This window comes from Leptidea sinapis, chromosome 21 (assembly GCF_905404315.1).
Source record: "Leptidea sinapis chromosome 21, ilLepSina1.1, whole genome shotgun sequence".
Classification (NCBI taxonomy): domain Eukaryota; kingdom Metazoa; phylum Arthropoda; class Insecta; order Lepidoptera; family Pieridae; genus Leptidea; species Leptidea sinapis.
Genome location: NC_066285.1, coordinates 12,922,915 through 12,943,199, shown reverse-complemented (window position 1 = coordinate 12,943,199; position 20,285 = coordinate 12,922,915). Strand labels below are relative to the sequence as shown.

At 33.5% G+C, this 20,285-nt stretch overlaps 2 protein-coding genes across 7 annotated transcripts in view; both read right to left on the bottom strand.

Moving 5' to 3' along the window:
• The window catches only part of LOC126970553 (MAP kinase-activating death domain protein), an 86,959-nt gene extending 81,543 nt beyond the window's left edge, over positions 1 to 5,416 (bottom strand). For all 6 annotated transcript variants that reach the window (XM_050816516.1, XM_050816519.1, XM_050816518.1 and 3 more), the window contains exon 1: positions 5,284 to 5,416. The gene's annotated coding sequence lies outside the window, so the exon portion shown is untranslated. The remainder of the gene's footprint in view (positions 1 to 5,283) is intronic.
• A 4,097-nt stretch (positions 5,417 to 9,513) lies between these two features.
• Positions 9,514 to 20,214, bottom strand: LOC126970735 (probable glutamine--tRNA ligase). The gene is made up of 12 exons (XM_050816828.1): positions 20,008 to 20,214; positions 19,516 to 19,914; positions 18,119 to 18,239; positions 17,482 to 17,847; positions 16,847 to 17,034; positions 15,926 to 16,152; positions 14,908 to 15,044; positions 13,546 to 13,717; positions 12,499 to 12,733; positions 11,926 to 12,071; positions 10,681 to 10,870; positions 9,514 to 9,651 (listed from the first exon to the last, which is right to left on the bottom strand). Exons 1-12 carry the CDS (start codon positions 20,113 to 20,115, stop codon positions 9,604 to 9,606), a joined length of 2,337 nt encoding a protein of 778 aa, XP_050672785.1. The 5' UTR covers positions 20,116 to 20,214; the 3' UTR covers positions 9,514 to 9,603.
• Positions 20,215 to 20,285: the final 71 nt, after the last annotated feature.

Here is a 20,285-nt window from a genome sequence, read left to right as displayed (position 1 = left end):
AGTGGAACCGTTTCATCATTTAATTATATCACTAAACCAGCCATCGATCCCGGTTACGTATAACTGCGACGACTGATGACGCCTCATATACCACGACCTTCGAACCGAAAAAGTGCCGCGTACACATAGCTCATCGATGACGTCATAGGATTCATAATTCTTCTAAGAATCAAATTTAATTAAGGTAAGATTTCAAATCACGCCCCATACATCGGCATATTTTTGTGTCTAGAGATTTAAAAGTTTTCATTATTTTTGCAAAAAATAAACTGAAGCTAAAATGTTGTGTACATCCTTTAAAATTACCGCACGGTACAAGATACACAATGGAACGACCTCTCTGCTCAATGTCAAGCAGTCGAGTACGCATTACGCAGCCCTTGACAATCGCCGCATCATAGCACATTGTCTTCAGCACAAACTGATCATAGCTCGACATTGTAACGGCTTGCCAATCCACAAAGTACACACTACACATCTCTCTCGTTGTTCGCTATCGATCGTTGACGTCATCCTATCTATCTCATACGTCATAGAATTAAATTAAGCATGATACAGATACTTAAACAAGATTGAAAGCCGCTTCCACACAATAAAGAGCAGTGTACCGCCAATGACGTCGCTGTAATAAGGGTGTGGGCGTTTTATTATATGTATTACTGTAGTTATGTGTGCTAGTTATTGTGCGTAAAAACTGATCACATATTATGTACTTTAAACTACCGCAGCGTTCAGACCAATGTGTCTCCAATACATGAGATATTGCTAATCAGAGATCGTCATGTCAACCCATGATCGAGTGCTGCTTCGACCTGTGTCAGTTAACAAATCATTCCACCCACTTACTAACATTACAACATTGTAGCTACGCTTCGTCCTGGGTCAGTTAGTGATGCTGTGATCGCATCATATAGTAGGTACGTTACTGTTATAGTAGGTACCTACGGGCTCTTACTCTTAGCTTCGTGTAAATTGCAGAAATCAGAAAAATCTATGCTTCGTGCTATCATAAGAAACTCTTTACGGTCATTTGTTATTTTATACTTCCTTTACCTAAACAATGTTCGTGTTTTAAATTGAGTTCTCCTAAACATTTGCGACAGACTTTATAGATTACATTATTATTTAAAATTTTATCTTATCCTGCAGGTGTCTATGTGTAACAGGAAAAATTCCGCCTTCAAGAAGTCTCATATATCTAAAAGTTTGCACACGTATTGAGGGCCGGTGACAATACAATATTTTAAACCTGTTCAGACACGCTGGCCCCTTCCCATCTACATGGAACCAACAACATAGCTGGTGCGGCTTGTGAAGCGGCTGAAAAAGCTAAAGAATGCAAATACCCCGTCAAAAAGTCTAGGCTCCGAATATGATTTTGTTCCATTCGGTGTCGAGACCTTTGGTCCGTGGGGTTCTACCACTATAAGGCTTTTTAAGGAAATAGCAAAAAGGTTAGTCGACATCACAGGAGACCCAAGAGCTTGCAGCTACCTCGGATAAAGAATGAGTCTAGCTATTTAAAGGGGGAACGCTGACAGTATCTTCAGAACCTTGCCTAAAGGGATTCTTTTTAATAATATATTTTAGTTATATTATATTTTTAAGGTTTTTAGTTTTAGGTTCATTGATCTAGTATATACTTTTTTACTTCTGTATAAATAAATAAAGCAAAGCATAATGTTTTCATAAATTAGGCTTTATATAGTAACCAGGTTCACCAGGATATTTATAAAATATTAAAACACATTCGATATAAGAATAAACCGAGTCTAAATTGTAAAGTACCTTCGGTACTGATTTGTATAGTTGGTCTGTAGACTTTAGAGGGATATAGAAGGATCTACCAATATTTATAAATTATTTCTTTTCAACACACATGTTATTTGAATTTAAATTTAAAAAAAAATTGCTAGGGACCTGATGATATGTGATCGCCGTCACCATCTCACCAGCAGAGGAATGGCAACAGTGCCTTCTAGAAGGGAGCACTGTTAGAGTCTGTTAAGAATCCATCTATTGAGAATCAATCTATGCAAATAACAAATACTTTCTAAATAGTTGTTAAACAGTGAGTATCTGATATGCAAATTGTGTCCCAGTTAGACAATCGGACCGGCATAACAGAGCCACGACATGACTTCAATGCCTTCACGCTGATAGTGGGAGATAAGCTCAGTGGCTCCGGATGTGTAGTTCTTATCATGCTTCGAACATTATTCGCAATTCGCATAATCAAGTTACCTACTATTTGGAAACATGGTTTTGTACGCATATTAATACTTCTTGTAAAATATAAAAATATTGTTCTTTTTTTTCTAGTGAGAGGAATAAATACTCTCCAGGTTTACATTAATTAAAAATTATATGATGTTAATTATATATGTAATGTATATGCATTAAGCAAATTAATTCAATGTATAGAAAGTTTATACATATAGTATTTCCACCAATATAGTATATATATATTTTTGTTCGTTCCGCCTAATCTCCAAAATGGCTGGATCAAATTTAGCGAGCACTAGCCCTGGCTGTACTGGGGATAGTCCACATTATAAAGGTGTGACATATTCAGGTTCATTATATCAAACTGAAACTAACAAGGGAATGCGCGGAAAAAAATTGAAATCAACAAAAGTAATTGGCCATTAAAACAAATTTTGTTGGTTTGAAACTTTTAATCAAAATGTACGTAGACGATTCCCTGGCGGCCGCTTGGAGTCAATAGGAGGTCGGGATGAAAAGTAGTTATCCTAAATATCTTTATGAGGGTATTAAAAATAATATTATTTTACACATAGTCTCAGTGACCTCTATTATGCACTTCATGTTCTAAGCTATTAATTCCATCTCTATAATATTTTTCATCAAGACCTTCAAATCATTGTTCTGAAATCTTTGCCCAGCTAATTTTTTTTAAGTTAAAGTTTGGGAAACTGACTCATGCCTGGGAGCAAATCATAGACTATTTCAACAAATGTGGGATAGCATTTTCATGTTAATGCGTTTCTGGTTTATTTGAATAATCGCGCTACCCGCACCTTGCCGATAACTATTCACGTGCAATTGTTCAGACAACAGACTTAGAGATGCTCATGTGCCAGCTAACTCAGAAAGCTCCAGTCTACACTTTAGGGTCGAATAGAATGTCGAGTATCTTCCCTGAAACTTCTTTTTTTGTTTCCTGAAACTTCTTTGAGTTTTTTATTGTTTCCTATTGATAGGTTTTAAGTCAGTGCCAAGCTCTAAACAAAATAAAACTTATTATTCTAAACTGCTTACTTAATGTAATTATTTAGGTTGTCTGGCCACGCGTGTCTGTCCGCTTGGTTCTAGCCGAAGCTATCCTGCTCAAAGTCACGCGTCAGACCTTTATTACATTTGGCTTGGCACCGACTTCAAAGCTATCAATAAGTAGCACATACTCGTACAAATAATAGTATTTTATTAATATTAAAGGTAAAGGTTTGCATAAGAGGTGTATTAAATTAAATTTTTAGTTATTTGGTATTTTTCAGTTGTCGGTTTTTTTAAACATAGTTTATTTTTTATTTTTTTCGTTTTAGTGTCAGTTAATAATAATATAAAATCAACCTGAATGAAAACTCCAAAAAAAGGCCGAACACAGACAACAATTATGTCATCCAGGTAGACTAAAATTTTCATATAAATGTTCATAAAGTGAAAACTACTACATCTATTTCGCATCGAACAAAAGAAGAATAACGTAAATTGGATCATAAACCTCAGAGTACATACATAAAAAAAATACCTTTTGAAGTCGGTTTAAAATCCGAAACTACAATATTTTTAATGTCTGTCGCCTAAAAAGTGAAAGTGGGTCAAATGTCAAAATGGGTGGGAAAACGTCATCACTGGCAGCCAGTAAACCAATGAGTTGATAGATAAAAAGTTTTTATACATATAGTGATAGTGACAGAACAATAAATAAGGTAACGCTTGCCAATCATCATCCCGCCCAAGATATGTTATTCAAACAACAAGAAATACATACGACTATGAAGAGAACGAGTACAAGTTTAACTATTCAAATGAGTAGAGTACCATTATCTATACTTATATTATAAAGAAGAAAATTAAATAAAAATTTCAAATTAAGTACCCCGCGCCCGCTCATTGTATCAAATTGTCAAATGTTATGAAAAGACATTGACTGAATTATTTGTATTGCCAATATAATATAGGTTTTTCTAAGTCAAAACAATAAATATTATAGGTATACTAGTTACTTGTACAATATTATTATTATAATTGTGTAAATAATGTTACTTAGTTACCGAACGAGCGTTATATCGCTCAGCGTGGCAGCTCAATCTCATTTAATAGGTAACTAAACAAATGTTGACTTCAATAAATTCATCCGTAGTAATATTATAATGTTATCAAGCCGCCTAGGTACGAAAAAGCTGTCAAAATGAATTGTCTTACTTCGAACATTATAACCGATTCCCGCTTTACACTATGATATTTAAAAGAATTTCTCTTTTATCTCTTTTAATACTATAATATATTATATACAATAATTTTTGAAGGTCAAGTGTGAAACTGTTTGAGCTTTATTATATTCATTCTGATAATTAGATTGAATATCAATTAAAAACTTGCATTTGTGTGATCCTGTGAAAAGGTAGGTAAAGTTATAATATTTGTTAGGTGATGCAAACAATAGATCCAAGAAGAGGCCTGCCTGGGGAGTGGGGGGTAACTCTCCTCCTAGATAATACCTAAATAATACTGACTGACAAGACTTAGTTTGTAAGCTAAAACTCATGAAAAATAAACGTAAACGTTGAAATGAAAGTACCTAGTAATAGTAGAACTAATATTTGAGCGATGTAGCGAGATATTAAACCTTGGCCTTGAAGCTATCATGTGCCACTAGAGACAACCCCTCGCCGCTGATGACAAACCATTATGTAACATAGGGAAACCTTTTATTACAGTTTAAGATTGGATGAGGGGTGAAAATCAAGCATAATTTGAAAGATTTGAACTACCTATAATTATTCATTAAATTATAAAATAAAAATGTGTTGAATATTAAAATACCTAACAACACATTTCTATTAAGTATTTTTAACACGGTCCTATATATATATCAAATTAGAATTACCGCAGTTTTAGAATAAGCGCAGTTTATACTACATACCTATCTTTTAATGACGTATTATTAAAAATACATAGTGCGTAGGTAGGTATAGATACGTTGCAGCGAAAGTATTGAAGAATATAATAACAAACGGTTACAATAAAATTACTTACCTATAAATTATGAAGAGGCTGGCATATTTTCAAATTAATTAGTCGCGTGTGAAGGATTGTGCGGATTAGTAAGGGCGATGCCGCGTATTGCATGCATGTCGCGAGGTCGCGGGAGATCGCGGGGACTCTGGCAAGCGGAGTGTGGAGTGTTAGCTGGTGTTAGTATCTACGGAGCTCCGAGGACATGCGCGCTGTGAGGGCTCGCCCACGCTCGATACGTGCCTTGCGCACTCCGTCACACAGACCTACCCGCTGATCATATGAAACAACACAAACTTTGTTAACTAACTAACTAACAACTAACTAACTTTTTAATAAAACACCAAACAATAAGGACATAAAAATTATAGATATTAGCGATTTTTTGACATTTACATTGTATGAATAACGTCATAACAAAACAAAGACAGTGAATTCACCAGGTGCAGGCTTCTTAGCACAGGATGCCAGCCAGGAGGATACCACAGAGCCTTTTGTTGCCGTGGAGCTATAATGTGAAACAGCATTATGTTTCGATTTGAAGGACGCCGTAGCTGGTGAACTTACGATGTGATGAGACTTAACATCATATGACTCAAGCTGACGAAAGTTATTGCACAGAAATTAGGATTGGATACATCAAGAAAGCGGCACCGAATGGCTATGGACAGGGCGTATCACTTACGTATTATCAGGTGATGGTTGCTCGTCTCGTGACTTTTTCTCATAAAAATACAAATAAATAAAATAGTTTAGTCTGTTTGTATAATACAAATTTTTCATATCTATATATAATATACTACTTACTATACCTACTGGCTAAACTCCGAGACGTCAAGGGCAATTTCTAGAAAATGAATTAGGAATTTCATTCCGATTTCAAATTCAAATCATTTTAAAAATTAGGATATGATATCACTTATTGAAATATGTTATAGTAACTTACAGTAACCATACAAACGTTTTTAAAATATTATTTTCGTAATACATTTGTTTTGAACATTTTCTGGGATCTTGTTGTAATGCCTTGGGAAAACATCGCCCCAAAAAAGACTTACCTGCTCACCTTAGCCGATTAGTAGGCGTTATAAGTTTATGTTTGTTCCTGGTGTTAACAATATTATGACAGTTTCTAGCAAATTCACTCAGGGATGTGACTTTGTAACTAGGTACATAGATAACATTTAAATTAGGCTTCCACGTATGATTAGTGCGCGGGAAAAGTTGCGGTGTAGAATATCATCAATTAATCTTATATATCAATTGATTTGAACAATACTTTCGTATAGTGAAAGCAATATGCGTCGTTATTGGTGCGAACAAGAGGCGCGGGTGATTTGCTTAATTTTATTGTCTAGTCCCCGCTCCTCCTATTAGGACTCATAATTATATTTTGCGCTCGAAAATATTCTCATTTTGGAGCCCCTTGCTACCTAGCGCCTACAGCGATCGCACCGCTAACGTTTCTATACTACCTTTTAAACAAAAAAATACTCAAATAAGTTGTACTCAGTTTAATACTTACTTATCAGGTCTCTTCTACACTGGGTTATACTTAACTAACCTAACCACTACCTAAATAGGTAGAAATGGGCATAATCTGGATATAGCGAAGACCTTCACTCGTGTATGGCACTAATCCTGAACCACTCTTCTGAAATTATGGACTTTCTCGAGAGTTCAAGTGGACCATCAGCTACGGTACGTAGTCGACGGTCATCGCTCGCACCCGTCTGTTACCGCTGGAGTTCCCCAAGGCCGTGTGCTATCTCTCTACCGCTTCTTCGTATCGCTTCAATACTCATTATTCAACCTTCCTTAATACATTCAATCAATTCCTATATCCATATCCACGTTCAATCAATTCCTACATTTGTATAGTTAAATAATTATTAAAATAAATAATATAGGTGTACTTCATGTATACAGTTGTGGTCGTATAATTAAGATCGATTTAAAGTTCCCGAAATTATTTCTCTGAATGTCATTTTTAGTTACTTATGTGTTCTTCTTAGAAGTAACTAGTTCTATATGGAATAGAGTAAACGAGACATATAATTTAGAATAAAATAACTTACCCTTTTTTTACAAATTTTATTTTATTCTCTTTATAGACAAATTCAAAAAGTATTAAAGCTGGACAAATATTTAAGAACTATTTATTAAACTACTCGAGAGTTGTTTGAATTCATTCAAATTCAAAACTGAAATTCATTTAACTCGGGTTCAAATTTGGGATGATAGTTGGCCAATCTAAGACAGAAACTGTTGGTAATGTAAAAAAATCCTTAACGTTGAGTGCAGTGTGCTTTGAATCATTACCGTGCTGGAATGTCCATATAACCGGAAAAGTCTTCAACATTAGTAACATTGTTTCTTGTAGTATATTTTTGGATTCATATCGTTTCATGTTTCCTTCTATAAACTAAACAAGTCCAGCACCATGTCTAGAAAAGAAACCCCAAATGTTCACATTTCGGGTTTCTTTTCTATATGTCACCTTTGTACTTAGGGTCAATACATATCGTTTTCCATCAGAACATATCCTGTTTATTTTTGTCTCGTCAAAACAAAAGAACATTTTTATACTATGCAACTGTCCAGTTTTCATACCTTCTTGCAAATACAACCCCCGGCTTGTCTATGTCACGGTTTCAACATCGGCATCTTCCTTGCTATCCTACCGTGAAGCTTTTACTTCGAATAGTTCGTACCAAGATTGCTGAAGGGTAGTATGCACCGATTGCGATCATCTCGATGAGATGACTTTCTCTATTTCAGAACACGCGGAACATTGAAAGTTATTTGAGTCGTTGAAATGCTTCACAGCGTCCTCAAAATAATCGTTTTTGAGTATTGTAAGATGATCAGCTATTACTTTATACGAGCAATCCTTGTCGCGAAGTTTTATTATTACTTTCCTTATAGATTTATTACAACTTTTATTTTTTCCCACTGTTTTCATATGAAGCAATCACACTCTTTTTATTTATTTACTTTATTAGGACCAATAAACAGTAACACAATAATAATATTTAACTATAACTAATACATATAACCCTTAATTAATTGTGAAACCAACTACATTAGCCACAGATAAATTATTTTTTTTTACTTTCATTTACTATATCTATTTAAATTAAATTACACTCTAACATAAGGTTGAATATTTAATTTAAAATTTTCAATCTTACTAAGTAGTTATCTTTTAATAATACGACCTAATTTATTTTTTAAAACATCAATAACTTCTACTCTTAAAGAGGAAGCACGATTACTTCTAAAACACTAAATGCCGCCAAAATTATAAGAATGAGTGATTTATAAGAAACTTACAACCATAGACGAAGACGACGACGACCTGTATAGCCGAGAGGTTATAGATCCTACCTACTAAGCTAGAGGTCCCGGATTCGAATCCCAGTAGGTGCAAGCATTTATATGATGGATGTTTGGATGGATATGTATTTATGTATGTTTAAAATTTAATTATGTATGTTTATATGTATTTTTGTATGTTTAAGTAAGTATATTGTATTAAATATATTGTTGTCTTGTAACCCATAACACAGGCTATATGCTTAATTTGGGGCAAGATAATTGGTGTAAAAAGTGTGTCAATATTATTATTATTATAAAGCTATAAGCCATAGAGGGTTCGCTTTTATAGTTGGGATAAAATAATAACTTATCATGTGCCAGCCAGTAAGTAGTAAGCTAAGTTCAGATGTAATGTATATAGTTTATCAATTTATTATGCAGAGAAACATACAAAAAAAAGGCAATTAACTATACTTATTACTTTGAAAAAATCTTCCCTGTAATAAGCGTTCTTAATTATACGAACACCACTGTATATGTGTCTCGTCCAGTGATCAATCACCAGACCAGTTCATTAGAACAATTTTTACTAGAACCCATTAAATTTTGTAGTTTAAAATCATTTAGTATCTATGAAATACTTATCTAAAAGTCCAGTGGCCGTTTGTGGTCTTCCTCAGCAGTTACAACACACTCAATGTCTGGTTTTGTTGTTTAATGTAAACAAAATCTCTATAGATACACTGTACGGCTAGAGTTTCAAGGGGTTCTCACAGTTTCAAACATTTTTTTCTGATTAAAGATAAAAACATAAGTTGATCCTTTCCAATAATCTTTTATTAAAAGACCTTCTGAGGTAAAAAACATTAAAAATATCAAAATATTACATTAACTGCTTGTCATCTAGCAATGAAATAATAAAATGAATCATTCTCTTGAAATCATAAATATATTAATTTGATTATTTCTTTATAAGTAGGTACATATATCAAAATGTTACAAAAGTGCTCATATAATATGTCACTTTCCAGTATCTTCTTTAAGGGAGACTGTTCTGTTGAACACAACCTGAAAAGAAAAATAATATAAAAACTAGTATCATAAATAGTGAAGTACAGATTACATTTTTTTTTAATATTCTAGATTTGAATAAATAAACACTATTTTTATGAAAATAAGGGCGAGACGACCAGGTCGTTCAGCTGATTGTAATTGATACGCCCTACACATTACAATGCAGTGCCGCTCAGGATTATTGAAAATCCCAAAAATTCTGAGCGGCACTACAATTGCGCTCGTCACCTTGAGACACAAGATGTCCTCATTTGCCCAGTAATTTCAATAGCTACGGCGCCTTTCAGCCCGAAACACAGTTTAACACATGTTTACAAATTACAGCTTCACAGCAGAAATAGTCTCCGTTGTGGTACCCATAATCTAGCCGGCTTCCTGTGCAAAGGAGCTGGCAGGACTCAAGTTTTAAGGAAAAATGAATATTATATGTTACAGGATTTTTAGTTATGATTTTAGTAATGTTTTTTTTTATTTTCATCCGTTGTCAAATCCGTAATCCTTCCAACGCAATCTCAATCTCAACCTACACAATAAAAATGTCATAATATATAGTTAGTATATAGTTATATTATGTACCAGTTGAAAGCAGAGTTTAAATTATTTATACAGCACCTATGTCCAACAGTTTAACTATTTTTTCTTTTATACATATTCATAATTCTATTATTACACTTGTAACTTCATCAACACAGAACCTCCTGTTAACTGACAATAAAAGTCATTATGAATCAATTTCATTTAGTTTTACATTTCTAACGGTAGCTGTACCTATCGGATTGGTCCCCTTATAAAAATTTCAGATCTGATGATGGAATTATAATTACGAACTTGAATGAACTCTTCAAAATGTTACATGTAGACATAGGTGTAACTATATATATACCGATGACATGTATCATCAGATGATGTGTAACTGAGAAGACTACAATAAATGGCCTTCGGAACTTTTGAATGAAAATTATTTCAAAATATGGTTTAGTTTGTCGGTGTGTGTTATGACCGCACCATGGCTGCATTACTCACATGTTTGTCAGTTGTATCGGGATCCACCGAGAAGAAGCCAATTCTCTCGAATTGAAACTTATCAAAGGGCTTCACGTTCAATAGCGATTTATCAGCAAACCCAGACACTATGGAGAGAGAGTCCACGTTGCAATCTGAGAGGAACCCTCCAGGAACCTCCGTGGAGTCTTCTGGATTCTTATGTTTGAATCTGTCAAGTTAATAAAATATTTACATTTCAACTTATCACAACACAAGGAGACTTCACTTAACGTTTGTGTCTTAGGTGTCTTCTTAAGGTTTTTTTACATTCTATTAGAGGAGCCACACACTAATTAATCGTATATAAGTTTAGATTCAAGTATTTTGCTTATAAGGTTAAGTAATTTATAAGGGGTTTTTCAATTCTTCTAAAATTTTAAGTTAACCAGAAATTAGCAATCAGGAGCAACTAACGTCGTTAATGGCCCCTTCATTTTTGACCTTTGAAACCACAGGCAGACCACAGATACGGTGGAAGGATGACGACCAGAAAATTGCAGAGGCGTACTGGATGTATGTTCCGCAAAACCAGCATAAATGGCGCAATTGAAAAGAGAAACTGTTTCAGAATGGCACAGAAGAGAGAGAGAGAGAGTGATTACATTTTTTCATTCTATATGAAAAAATGACAAAATATAATATAGTATAAATTAGGTACACTGGAAAATTTTGTTGTGACTGACCACATTCTCTTCACCGCCTACAGCAGACTTTAGATCATGAAACATCAAAGATATAGAGTTATATTATATAGGTATTATTCATTAGAATTAGAACTTCATCGCAACAGGAGCAAGTTTGAAAATCACCAGCATCTTTTAAGCCCATTATAATATTAGATATCTACCTACCTTATAGCGTTCTATACAAAGCACGTAAGTTATAGAAGCCCACAACTTAAACACTTATAGATATATAAATGATTTGAGTTTTCTTTAGTGTTAATTCCGCCAATATTTCATCCTCAGGACGTGTTGTCTCGCCAAAATCTTTGACTTTTGAGTCTCGTGCCAGATTTTCAGTTTCGGTCGAAAAATCTCGTCAAAATCTGGCACGAGACTGACTGAGTCAACATGTTATAAGTGAGTTTTCTGACTCAGGTTTTAACTGTTTGAGATCAACTTACAATAATTTTGTAAATAAAAATTCAAGTATTACAAAGTAAATAAGTAGTCCAATCCAGGAAATATAATATTGAAAAGAGTTATCATCTTGACTACTTACAAGGGCTCGTAAAGCCTAACTTCAACGGTGACAGGTTCCGACACCCAGTGAACAAAAGCTTTAGGTTTTTCACTTTTTTCAGTTGACAATGCTTGACATTGAATCTCCGTGACTCTTCCATTACTATCCTTTATTACTTTTTCCACCTAAAAATACTCCAGATTTAAAAATAACATGTTACATGTCCATCTACACCAGCAACAACAGGTGTCGAGAGATACATTGCCGGATGATATCAATTCAGTTTGGAGTGGGTTCTAAGCTTGAAGGTAAATTACCAGTAGTTTTGGTACCTACCTCCCTACCTTACTAACAGAGGGTAAGAAATAGATTACAAGCATTCTAAGTATTCTTACTTACTTCTTCTCGCACACGCATAATATTTTATGCGTGTGCTTTGAAGTAACTTTCTTCCACATTCAACCAAAGTATGAAATAAACTTGTATTATAGTTATTATTACTACTAGTTAAAATTTAATTTATGACTGGATAACAAATGAATTAGTTTTAGATTTCATTTGATAATGTTTTATACCCTCACCTAAGTGACACGATACGTAAATAAGAAATACCTTTAAAATATATCCGGCATGTCTCAAGCCCACTGTCTGTGTCGGTGTAAGTCTTCTATACCCTTTCTCAGACTGCTCCTTGAAGTCACTTGCCTCGATGTAGAGCTCAGGTCCCAATACCACACTGTGGGAACCTTTCTCCGGCTCGTTGGGAAAGTCAGGAACACTCACTGACATCTGAGTGTCCTTTAAGTTTGTTATCGTGACTTTTAACGGATCCAAAACAACCATTACTCTGTAAATGTAATAATGTTTTATTATACAATTCACTCGGATAAAATAATATATGACGTATCCTGAATAAAATATACAACAGAGGTTTAATATCATAGGACTTTAACTACAATAAATGTAATTTTTCTTGAAATGAAAGTGAAAAATTGATTACGGGGAATTTTTAATTTATGGAATAGGAGTACATACAAGTCATACGAAACGGTGATCTGTTAGAGCCTTGCTAGGGCTAATAGATCACCGTTTCTAACAGCCGTGTTTATTGAACGTTATTAATATTGTGAAAAAGAAAGTTTACAATAATAATCGAATTGTATAATGAGAAAATACAAATTAAGAAAAGTACATGAAGGAAAATGAGACAATGAAATGAATAAAAGTTCTTTTTGAAGGACAGACACAGATAAGTATTGTTTAATGTGTTTGTACACATGTAACATTCTCTGTGATATTTATAAACGCGATGTAAAGTTATACCAAGTTTAAAACTTCTTATCTTTATTTTACCTTTGCCACTACAAATTACATGACAGGGAGAAGTAATTTTAAGCTTGGGGTATCTTTATACTGCGTTTATTAATAATACAGTCCCTGTATTGTGTATTTGTGTGTGTAATTCACATGGCCACGTATATGTATGTTGGTGTAGGAATCGTTAAGCAATAAAATACACGAGGACTTTCAAATATTTTTTTTCCATAAATGTTGACATTATATTTCTTATATTATGATAAAATCGGTTCACGTTTCATATCAAAATAATATAACGTGTTTCGCGTGATTCGGATAATATATGATTGTAACAGTAGCTACCTAGGTGCAGTGGTGTTAAGCTGGTCCCTCACGGCCGCATCGAGCAGCGCCGGGTCGACGGCCCCCACTGCGCCCGTCACTCCCAGCGCCGCACAGAACGAGTTGACGGCCGCAGACGGCAGGCCGCGCCGCCGGAGCGCGCTCAGAGTGAACAGGCGCGGGTCGTCCCAATCTTGGACCATCAACCAATCCAGATGTTACACCATTAATCAAATTAAGGGGAACTGTTGATCATGGTTCTATAGGAGCGCTGAGCACTATATTTTGTAAGATAGAATGAGACAGACTGCTTGGTCGGGTAATGTCGGTTCGAGTCGGTCAAGTAAGTGTTATCTATGGAACAGTTTAAACAAGTGCAAGTACCCTTAAGCTTAAAAGGGTAAACTCGCATATTTACATAATAGGTTGGAGGGAAAGATTCTTCATATTTTCTATGAAAACTCTAGACTTTTTTCGAAGGATCTTTTAATTAGAGTTTATATAGTTTGGCACACCAAACTCTCTTATATTTTATTCTGAACGGTTAAAGATGTATGTGGTCTGGTGTTATCCTAATGAAACACAACACCCTTTAATGGTCAACTCCGATGTAGGGATCGGTGTGCCACAGTGTGTAAACGCTTATGATGCTATTAGTTGACCCAGATTTATTTCTGATGAATTTAAAGGAGTGAAACAACAAGGTACACATATGATAATTATTTTAATAAATATGTATTTTTCAATTCAAATTAATATGTAAAACTAAACATTATCTATAAATGCAGAAAATATAATTTAATTGGAATAAGTTACTATATCCAATGTTTTTTCTGTTATTAAGGATATCAACGAGAATCATATGACAATCATATCAATGTTAAGGTTCTCTTACATTTTTAAAGTAACAACAATAAAATTATAAAGTACATTATAAAAATATAACATATTTATTAAAGTCACTTCAAAAAGATCTTTGTCTTTATTATTTTTATTGCGAATATATAAGTATTTCTTAATCAATAAATATTAGTTCCAGATAAGTAATCACCCACATACAAACCTTCATCGAAACACACTGCATCTTATGGTACAAGTTTTATTCCCATAGATTCAATCGTTTTCGCAGTATAACCGAAGGAAAAAATGGGCTTTACATTTATTAGTATAATATAGATTGATAACAGACTCTGACGTCACAGAAAAATGTGCGCACAATGGTGCGTTTGAATAGCGGAAATTTATTGCCCTAAATATTATTTTTTGATTCATAAAGAATGTGTAACAAGAATTGTTTACAATTGATGCCACAGATCTGTTACTATTCTAAATAAGTGTTTATAAAGCAGTGTTAGTAATCTAAGATAAAACAATAAAACGCACCATTGACTATCCGTTCGTCGATCAGTTTCGCTATTTTCCTCTTTGAGACGACAGTGTAATTGACATTCAAACGGCCATATTCCCATTGCACAGGGCAATATATATCTAGGGCATTGCATAGCCAATAGTATGATGACCTGGAAAATATATACAAACATCACAATAATTATTATATGAAACATCTAATATGGTGGGTACATCGGAAACGGGAATTGAGACATCATAACTTTATATTACTTATGTCTTTTTATTATAATATACTAGCTGACCCGTCAGACGTTGTTCTGTGCATAATAAATAATATCAGTTTTTTATGAATTTCTCAATAATATTTCATAACACCAAGAATTGTTTTGTAAAATATGCTCTGTCAATGACGTTTTATATTATGTATAGAACGTCATTGCTCACTGTTGTTAACTATAATGAAATTGTTTCACAGCAGAACTGTCAAACCGTGCGTCCATAAATTCTCTCATAGAAAACATGTCCGTACAAAACAAATATTGGAAATAAAAATAGTTATGTGTCCCAAATCGAAAAAAAAACTATCCTATCTCTCAAGTTGGACTAAACTGCACTCCATGAAGTAATCCCCATTAAAATCCGTTCATTAGTCCATCGCGGACAAACAACGTGTCAAGTAATTTATATAATATATTAGATAAATAAATCATTTTCGATATTTTCATGTTTATTTAATTCTATAACAAATAGTATTAATTTAAAGTGAATTCTGCAATATTGTCGAGGATATATACATAATGTTGATTGTCCAAAGTAACTATTAAATTTTATTGTAACAAAGTTTTATTTAAAACAAAAGAACCCCACTTATCGCTACTACATTATCAGATATTGAAAATATGGTATACATTATCGAATGTTCAATAAGAGATCTAAAATCTTAGTTCGAGTACAATATATGTATTTAAATTTTATTTCTGTACATTTCTTAATCCTTTCTTTAGTTATTTGTATAACCAGACATAATAATAATTATTATAAAAATACATACCTTCTTGACTGAAACTCCTTGGTACACAAAGAGTGTGTTATATGTTCAATGCTATCACATAGACAGTGAGTATAATCATATGTAGGATAAATACACCATTTGTTCCCCGTTCTGTGATGAGGCTTGAACTTTATTCTGTATGCGACAGGGTCCTGTTTACCTTCTTCTAGTGTTATCTTCATTCTTAGAGTAGCATCGCCTTCATCAATCTTGCCATTTTTCATATCCTGCAATAATTATACTTGAGTATTCCATATTTGTGGTTGACAAAGAAGATATAACCAAATTTTGAAATTTTCTAGAAAGTCAGAATCTTCCTTAACTACAGAATCTTTGTATTCCATCTTCCATCCCTGTCAACACAGCCATCAAATTAAGCGTTGCTACATTTTACTTGGGTCTAACAATCAGGCCACACACTGAAGCTGCTACATATATGTCTCTAATGTACTTGTTTACATCGAGTACATTACATTATTACACATGTATATCGTGGCGATACATTTTTAATTGCATTTCAGATTTTTACCGTTTTTTGGTGTGCGGTTCGGTTTGGATGGAGATTTACCAGTACCAGGCTCTTCTGCACCGGGTGCCGGCTACATTATGGGTAACACTGCGCCGCCTATTTCTGCCGTGAAGCAGTAGTGTGTGCATTATGTTTATGGCGCCGTAGCTAGTCAAATTACTAGGCAAATAAGACTTAACATCTTATGTCTCAAGTTGACGAGCGCAGTTGTAGTGCCGCTCGAAATTTTTGGGTTTTTCAATAATCTTGAGCGGTACTGCATTGTAATGGGCAGGACGTATCAATTACCATCAGCTGAACGTCCTGCCCGTCTTGTCCCAATTTTCATTAAAAAAAAATATACGATATTCTCATAAAAATATACCATCCCGAAATTTACACTGTATATTTACCTCAAACAGTTGAAGACTTTCTTCGATAGGTCTATTACGCCAAGGCGATGGTGGTGGATTGAAACCTTTAATGTCTTCAGATCTCTGGTGACAGACATAAGCTAAGTCTTTATTAATCAACTTAACAGCCCATTCATACAATTGGTTGAAGTAATCAGAAGAATGTGTTATCTTATAAGGTTTGTAACCTAAAACGAAACAATATAAATATGATAAAACTGTATTTTTTGCTTGAACATGCTTATCTATGGATCTATCAATCAACTTTAAATAAATATATATTTTTGTTAATATTTTTAATGTCGTAGATTAAGTATGAATACATAATTAAATATTAAGCTTATTATATTACGATTCCATTAAATGTGCTGGAAAAAAAAGCTCTACCAAACTGCTTATTGATATTTTTTATGACAAATTTTATGGAGAGTGAAATCATGGGGAATAATTACTAACTAAATTAATACTTTGCAACAAGTTGAACAGGATAGAATGCGCTATAAGTCCATCTTTGCATTACAATAAGCATGATTATATAATATCTGTATAACCCCAAATATCTGTCAGTGACAGATGGTGTCATTAACATCACAAAAATTTAAAAAGAACATCTGAAATAGTAAAAATATCCATACCTAGCCACTCCACCATGTCTTTGATTCCAACAAAGAATTTCTCCTCCTCCTTTTCTGGATTTGTATCATCATACCTCAGGAAACAAAGGCCATCATGGGCTGCTGCATATCCAAAGTTTATATTAATTGCTTTAGCATGACCAATGTGCAAGATGCCATTAGGCTCTGGAGGAAACCGTGTACGAACCTTTCCACCAGTTATTTTTAAATGCTCTTCTAATAGTTTTTTAGTATTGGGTGTAACAACATAGCCATCCATTTTATAATTCTCTCCAGGAGCATGGAAAGGTAACTTCTTCATTAATTCGGAAATTGTTGGAGCTCCTCCGAAGTCATTAATTTCAGTGACAGTTGCATTATTGTTACCTATAAGAATATAAATTAGATTTTAATTTTAATTAGATCATTGACATATTTTATGGTATGAATGTATTTACTGAAACAAATTATTAGAGAACTAATCTGTTAAAATCAAAGCCTCAGTGATTCAGGATATATTTGAATGTTTAATGGAAGGTCATGATAATTTTAACTGTCTTACTTAGGATCAAAACTTTACATGGTTCAAGTTATCAAGATACCACTGTAAATATGATTTTTAATTAATAATTGATAAGTTTAATTAAAAATAACTTACACTGAACATTATTTTCTTTCTTTTGTTTTTTATTACTTTCATTGTTAGTCTTAGCCTTCTTTTCAGGCTTTGGCATGGGAGCCAGATCAGCTTCTGTTTTGGGTCCCAACAAATCTAAAATCTAAAAACACAATCATACATTATCTACTTAGATAATTCTCTTATGAGACTGATGAGTCAAATTAAATGTTATTTGAATGTATACTTTGTTATTGATGACAAATTATTAAATTTACCTGGCATTTAAGTATGTAATTGGTCTCAGATATGAAAGATTTTTTATATTAGGTAATTCTAATTAAGTTTACATAATACACTAACAATAGGTACTTCTTTAAACATAATTTTTATATATATTTAATGGTTACAAAATAAGGAACATTTAACACATGCATCACAACTTGCATGGCTCTAACTGCTTTACATAGAGCCAAACTAGTAGAAATCAATACTCAATAGAGATTTTCTCAATCATAATGTTACGAACATAGACATAAGAGAACTCATTTTACTGATATATATTAAAGAGTGGATCAAATAAAATGAAAATGGACAGGTTACACAGTGAGAACTTGGATGGAGATGGATAAGCAAAAGGGACTAATATAGATGGACAAATTAAATAAAGATTGCAGTGGGTGCGGGATACTGCTGATGAATACCTTGGGGCAGGTTCTATTAAAAGGAGTCTAGGTATATTATTATATACTTAGTTTGTAAATGGTATAAGTATATTAATAGCTTATTCATTAATTGTCTAGTTCTCAGTTAGAAAGTCTCCTTTTTATCATCTAAACAATTTTGAAATTCTATATAATTTTGGTCTATATAAAAGTTACATACAAGTAAGTGCTGAATGATTTTCAACACATTTCCAATTATAGTTGCAAAGTTATTGTACTTTATATCCTGTAGTATACATAGGTTTGTGGTAACAATCACTTTACACATTCACACACATTCTCATGTTCGATAACCAGACATGAGTGAATAGCTATAAATTCATCTTTTGAACTTTCATACTTTGCTAAATAGTGATTAATAGAAAATTATTCAAAAACTGTAAACTAGTTATTGAAAATGTAACAGAATACATGATGGACAAACATTGAGGGGCTTTTTTTATGGAAATAGGAGGACAAACGGGTCACCTGGTGTTAAGTGATCACCTCCACCCACATTCTCTTACAACACTAGAGGAATCACAGGAAAGTTGCCAGCCTTTAAAGAGGTGTACATGCTTTTTTTGAAGGTACCCATCACATATCGTCCTGGAAACATGGGGGCTGTTTGGTTTTTGAAATACTGGTAAGATAGAAAATGCTGAAGAAATTTCAATAAATTACTCATATCAAAATATAAGTCAAAATTAATGATAATAAATACATAATTAGTACCTGAACATCAACTTCATTTTTAATAGCTTTACCATCAGCCCACTTTAGGTCACCTCTTACAGCTTGCATTATAATTCCACTGTTAAATCTGTACCTTTTCTCAAGTAATTCACTTTTATACTTCGCCATATGTTTCTCAACTGCTTGTTCAACTTGCTCGGGGGTAACTATAACACCAACTCCACAAAACTGTTCAAATTCTGGATAATTTATTTGCTCTTCATTCACATGTTCTAGCAGATATTCTAATGCAGCATCCACTCTCAATGTTGAATCGATTTTACCATTGGCAATATATTTACAAATGACATTCATTTTACCAACAGTTTGGGCTTTAATTTTAGTAGCCAGATGGTACAACAGCATACCACCTCCAGGCGGAAGTTTACCTACTTCAACCTTAAAATTTTAGAAATAAATGTCATTGAAATTTATAAAAGTAAAATTTAGTGATAAATTTGGTTTTTAAAGGTTTTTTGTAAACCAACTAACCTCACTAAGTGCCTGCATAAGAAACATGGTTACATTGGCATTTTTTAATGTTTCTCTCGCTTTTTGTTGACTTAAACCTAATGAGATAAATTGCTCTTCTAGAGACATCGTGCTTATAGTATCTTAATACAGAATACAGCTTAGTTTTACATCGAAACAAACTATTCCGACTTCCGGTTGTTTTTCTAACCTACCTACAGGTAACAGGTTAGGTGATAAATTGACAACTGCCAAGTTGTGAAGTTGACATTAACAAGTGTTTACTGAAAACAGCTGTT

What these genes read in the sequence shown, in the direction of transcription:
- LOC126970735 (XM_050816828.1), bottom strand. Translation starts at nt 20,115, where the DNA reads ATGTCTCTAGAAGAGCAATTTATCTCATTAGGTTTAAGTCAACAAAAA. An exon ending in GTTAGGCTTTACGAGCCCTT is followed by an intron (nt 10,871 to 11,925) that starts GTAAGTAGTCAA and finishes TTAACTTGACAG; the next exon opens with ATTCAAACATAAGAATCCAG. An exon ending in CCGATACAACTGACAAACAT is followed by an intron (nt 9,652 to 10,680) that starts GTGAGTAATGCA and finishes TTTTCTTTTCAG; the next exon opens with GTTGTGTTCAACAGAACAGT.